At 44.1% G+C, this 5,000-nt stretch overlaps 1 protein-coding gene across 1 annotated transcript in view; it reads right to left on the reverse strand.

Moving 5' to 3' along the window:
* The window catches only part of LOC101852903, an 18,354-nt gene that overhangs the window by 4,292 nt on the left and 9,062 nt on the right, over window positions 1–5,000 (reverse strand). Inside the window, exon 5 of the mRNA XM_013079402.2 lies at window positions 4,035–4,144. Coding sequence (XP_012934856.1) covers window positions 4,035–4,144 — 110 coding nt within the window. The remainder of the gene's footprint in view (window positions 1–4,034; window positions 4,145–5,000) is intronic.

Genomic DNA, 5,000 nt, shown 5'->3' on the forward strand with positions numbered 1-5,000 from the left:
CCCCCCCGAAATATAATGTACTTAATCTCACTTCTAGGACCATTTCAGGGTCTCAAAATCGGCGTTATTACATTAAAATGTATTTAATGTAACAGAAGGCAGGTTAATACAAAATCATCAAAAGCTTGTGGTGAATGTTCACCACGAGTCCGACCGCCAATTCTTTTAATAAGTTAGAAGTGTCTTTGTAAATGGCGTCAAAGCGCCCTATAGTGACCCCAAAGAGAGTAGAAACCCCAATGGAGCGTACTAAATCAAGCAAGTTTCGAATAGAAAGCTTAAATTTATTTTAACATAATAAGTACTGGGCACGTTTTGTTTTTAACAAGAAAACTGAAACGCAAAAGTAAATGCGATTACAGGGGTTCTCATGGTCAAGAAGTTATGGTGTTCGCCTCTCATTCAATAGGTACCGGGTTCGAATCCGAAGAGCGACGGAAAGTCTCATCTCTACAAAGTTTTCTCCCTTCATCTGCTTTCCTGCTCTCTAACAATGTTTTCATCTCCACTTTCTGCCCCCACCCCCTCTCCTCCTGTGCCCCCTTCTCTAGGCTCCCGACTCCTTCTGCAGCCTTTCTACTGCTACCCCTTGGCCCCTTCTTACTGCTGTCTTTCAGCAACACCCCTGATCTTATGGTAGGTAAGATCGAACACTTAGCCTTCTCAGATAACGGCGAAAAATCTCGGAGGTCCCGTGTGTAAGTTGCGCACGTTAAACAGCCCTTGGTGGTCCCAAATCGATAAAAGTAGGCTTCGGCAGCCACCCGGGCAAAATTAAGATTTTCCTACCAACAGAAAATGTCGTGCGCTCATATGAAATTATGCAGTTGCCAGCGCCGTTAAACACTTGAAAAAAATACGAGTACCCGCTCAGGTACTAGTCAGAGACTAAAGTATCACCTGTTTAAAATCTTTTCTAAAATTTATGTAAGTAATTTCTATATCTCCCCACCCCCAAACGACAAAATCTGAATGATTAATTATACTAGAAGGCGGGCTTCGACCCTGTCTATCAAAGCCACCACGGGCTTAGAGGGATACAACATCCCAAGAAAAATACCTAGGTCTTCTGAGCGCAACGGAAAAACCCATCAACGTTACTACACAGAAGTCGGTTCGAAACCTTCGGTTCTAGTAAAACGCTGGAGACCTTGCCCCACATTTAAAAAAAAAGGAGGGAAAAGAGAGGGGTTCATTTTCACTCTGTTTGTCAGTTGCTTGGGTCATAATCTAAACATAAACTCGAAAGTAACAGCTGTTAAAAAAATATCATCATAAAGTTACAGTGAAATCGCGAGATTTCGTGACAGGGGATTCAAGGCGCAACTTAGTCCCACATAGTGTCCTTGCAAAAAGTATTTTACACAATTAATCGTCCGCTCGGCTGCCTCACTGGAGTAGAACGTTAAACCAGGATGTTCGACCTATCAAATAACCTTACTATTCTGTAAGGCGCGCTGAACCGATACAATTTCGCAACTTTGCTATAGAGAAACAAACAAAAAGCAAAAACAAAACAAAACAAAACAAAAAGCCACCTGAGGCACAACAAAGGAGACTCAGGGGAGATCTCCGCTGTTTCAACATAATCTCGCGTCCTCAATAACAGCGTGTATACAAACACTATGCTGAAAAAGATAAGACCATGCTACAACTTGATTGTACGAAACACGCATTGTCACACATGCAGTCGATGTCAACACGGTATCTCTACAGACCAACTAATAATGGTTTAGTTTCAGTTTCCGAGGATATATTTATCAAACTGTTCCCTAAAATGGTAGCCTGTCATCGGTAGTTTTAAAAATATTGTACATCATTGATAGGAACCCAGTTAATTTCAGAATTCTTGTCACTTTCTGGCATACCAGCAGTTAAAATATCAGACAGTTACCGATTTTGGCATCCAAATACTAATGCTTGAAGAACAAATCAAACACACAGGCAGAGGTCAAATAAACCGTGTGCTCATGTCGTTGTCACGCAAAGAGAAACACCATCAGACGCAACAGGAATAAATCATAGTTGTCATAATTAATATACTTTAAGGGTTTATAAAACATAATCTAAAATGTAGGCGATTTTTACGACACAACTTAGATCGTTTCGGAGCGGGGTTCCGATCCTGCGCTACCAGGGCAAACTCGAGCTGAGAGGGACACACTATCCCAGCAGAAAGGCCGGGCTATTCGATTTAAAAAAAATCTCCACACCCAGAAATCGAATTCAGGTCTCCTGCGAGCGACAGCGAAGCATTTAACCACTACACCATAGATCTCGGTGCGGTACCAGAACGTTTCGACGAAAAACTTTAAACTAAGGACTAGAGTGTCATTCGATTTTACTGTTTAACATTCACGATTCTAGCGCTATTCAAAGCTATTGGAATCGTGGCCAATTAGTCAATTTTCGTCTGATTTCTACAGGTAATGGATTTGCGTCTCAGTTTTCTCAACTGGTTGCAAAATGATTTAACATCAAAAGTTGCGAATGGACTTATAATATATTAAAAGAAAAAAATAATTAGAGCGCGGTGTATGAAAAGCGATTCAAAGCGCCGGTGAAGTTTCGTTTTCTCAAAATCACATAGTGTTACTACAGAAATCTTTGAGTTACAGAGAACAAGTCGATGTCCGGTGATACCCAGGCATAGTGAAAATGTTTAACAGGGAACATGTGTGACAAAATGTCTAAACCAGACAGAGTTTTACAAAACGTGTCATGGTTCGCGGTTTTTGTTCGAGGTCATGCCTGGACGCATTCACAAGGCGGCGCGTGTAAACAACAAGTACGCACAAGGGCGCGCATGTACACAGTTGCCACAAGGGCGCGCATGTACACAGCTGCCACAAGGGCGCGCATGTACACAGCTGCCACAAGGGCGCGCATGTACACAGTTGCCACAAGGGCGCGCATGTACACAGTTGCCACAAGGGCGCGCATGTACACAGTTGCCACAGAGTTCCCCACAAGGACGCGCATGTACACAGTTGCCATAAGGGCGCGCATGTACACAGTTGCCACAGAGTTCCCCACAAGGGCGCGCATGTACACAGTTGCCACAAGGGCGCGCATGTACACAGTTGCCACAGAGCTCCCCACAAGGACGCGCATGTACACAGTTGCCATAAGGGCGCAACATGGCCACTAAATTCTCTCATATCCCAAGTTCCAATGTTAAAATAAAAAATTCTAGAATCGTCACCATACAACACATTGCATTACAACAGGAATGTGCAGTGTTCAGTGGAGCCAATATTTTCCTAAATGAAAAACCTAGTAGGAAATAATCGGTACTTCCAGCAATACCATCATCTTTGAGCTTCACGCGAAGAGATGTCGTTAGGTAGGGACTCGAGAAGTGTTGGGTCACCTCAACAGTACAAATTTGAACTGGACTCATTTAAGTCAACATTTAGCACTATCTAACAGTACGTTCCTCGACCTCTTTAGTCACCCGGTTAGATAGACAGCCAGTCGTAATCTCACCTTGCTGTGGGAGAAAGCTGAACTTGGACTTCGTGTTTCCATTTCTAACCCCCACCACTTTGTCGCACTGTTCCTTCTCCACCTTTTTTACAAGGTGCAAAGTCCAGCGTTCCCCCTTAAACAAGTGTCTTAAAGTGAGGTCAGTGGTTGATAAAGGGACGCGGAACAGAACACAGGAAAAGAGGCCAAGTAACAAGGAAAAAGAAAGAATGTAGGTGGCCATGGGCTTCTTTTATGTTTTGGAAAACCTAATATGACAACAATGTGAACATCTATAAGGATATATGAACAACTAGAGCAAAGATAAAAATAACAAGAACAACAACAATATATCAACACCCCCCCCCCCCCTAAGACAAATACAACAACAACACTAACAATAACAACAACAACGACAACAACAGCAACAACAACGACAGCAGCAGCAGAAGCACAGCAACTGCAGCTGCTACTGCTGCTGCTGCTGCTGCTGCTGCTGCTGCTGCATCAAAAGCACCAAAAGCACTTGATGATAGTGAAGTACTCGAACAAGAAGATCCACTCACCCTCATATCTTGTTCACTCATCGTGACCCCGAGTGGAATGAAAGTCATTAGACGGGTGACGTCATTCCAGCCTCTGTACAATCCCAGAATGTAAAACTCGTGTGAACATCCTAGGGAAGAGATACGAAAGATAAAATATAGAACATACTACATATTCCTTTTATGAATTCACAAGGACCAAGGTTATAGATTGGTCAAAGAACAAAGTAAAAAAAAAAGAAGAAAATCAAGTAATGCCTGTGAATTGGCTTCTAAATATTTGAGAGAGGTGGGAGGAGGGAGGTAGGGGATTGGGATATAGGGTGTGTGTGCTTGTGTGTGTATGTGTATGTGTGTGTACGAGTGTATGTATGAGTGTGTATGTATGTGTGTGTATGTATGTGTGCGTGTGTGTGTGAGTGTGTGTGTGTGTGTGTGTGTGTGTGTGTGTGTGTGTGTGTGTGTGTGTGTGTATGTGAGCGAGTGTGCGTGCAAGAGTGCGTTTATGCCTATAATTCGTCTTCATAAATGTGGGCGTGTTACTCCTTAAGAGTACTTGTGACCGCGCGCCCTTGTGACCACTGTGTACATGCGCGTCCTTGTGTGAACCTGTGTATATGCGCGTCCTTGTGTAGACCTGTGTATATGCGCGTCCTTGTGGGGACCTGTGTATATGCCTGTCCTTGTGGGGACCTGTGTATATGCGCGCCCTTGTGGGTACCTGTGTATATGCGCGCCCTTGTGGGGACCTGTGTATATGCGCGCCCTTGTGGGGACCTGTGCATATGCGCGCCCTTGTGGGGACCTGTGTATATGCGCGCCCTTGTGGGGACCTGTGTATATGCGCGCCCTTGTGGGGACCTGTTTTTATGCGCGCCCTTGTGGGTACCTGTTTATATGCGCGCCCTTGTGGGTACCTGTGTATATGCCGGTCCTAGTGGCTACTGTTTACATGCGCGCCCTTGTGGCTACTGTTTACATGCGTGC

Source organism: Aplysia californica, unplaced genomic scaffold, assembly GCF_000002075.1.
Source record: "Aplysia californica isolate F4 #8 unplaced genomic scaffold, AplCal3.0 scaffold00051, whole genome shotgun sequence".
In the NCBI taxonomy this organism is placed as follows: Eukaryota; Metazoa; Mollusca; class Gastropoda; order Aplysiida; family Aplysiidae; genus Aplysia; species Aplysia californica.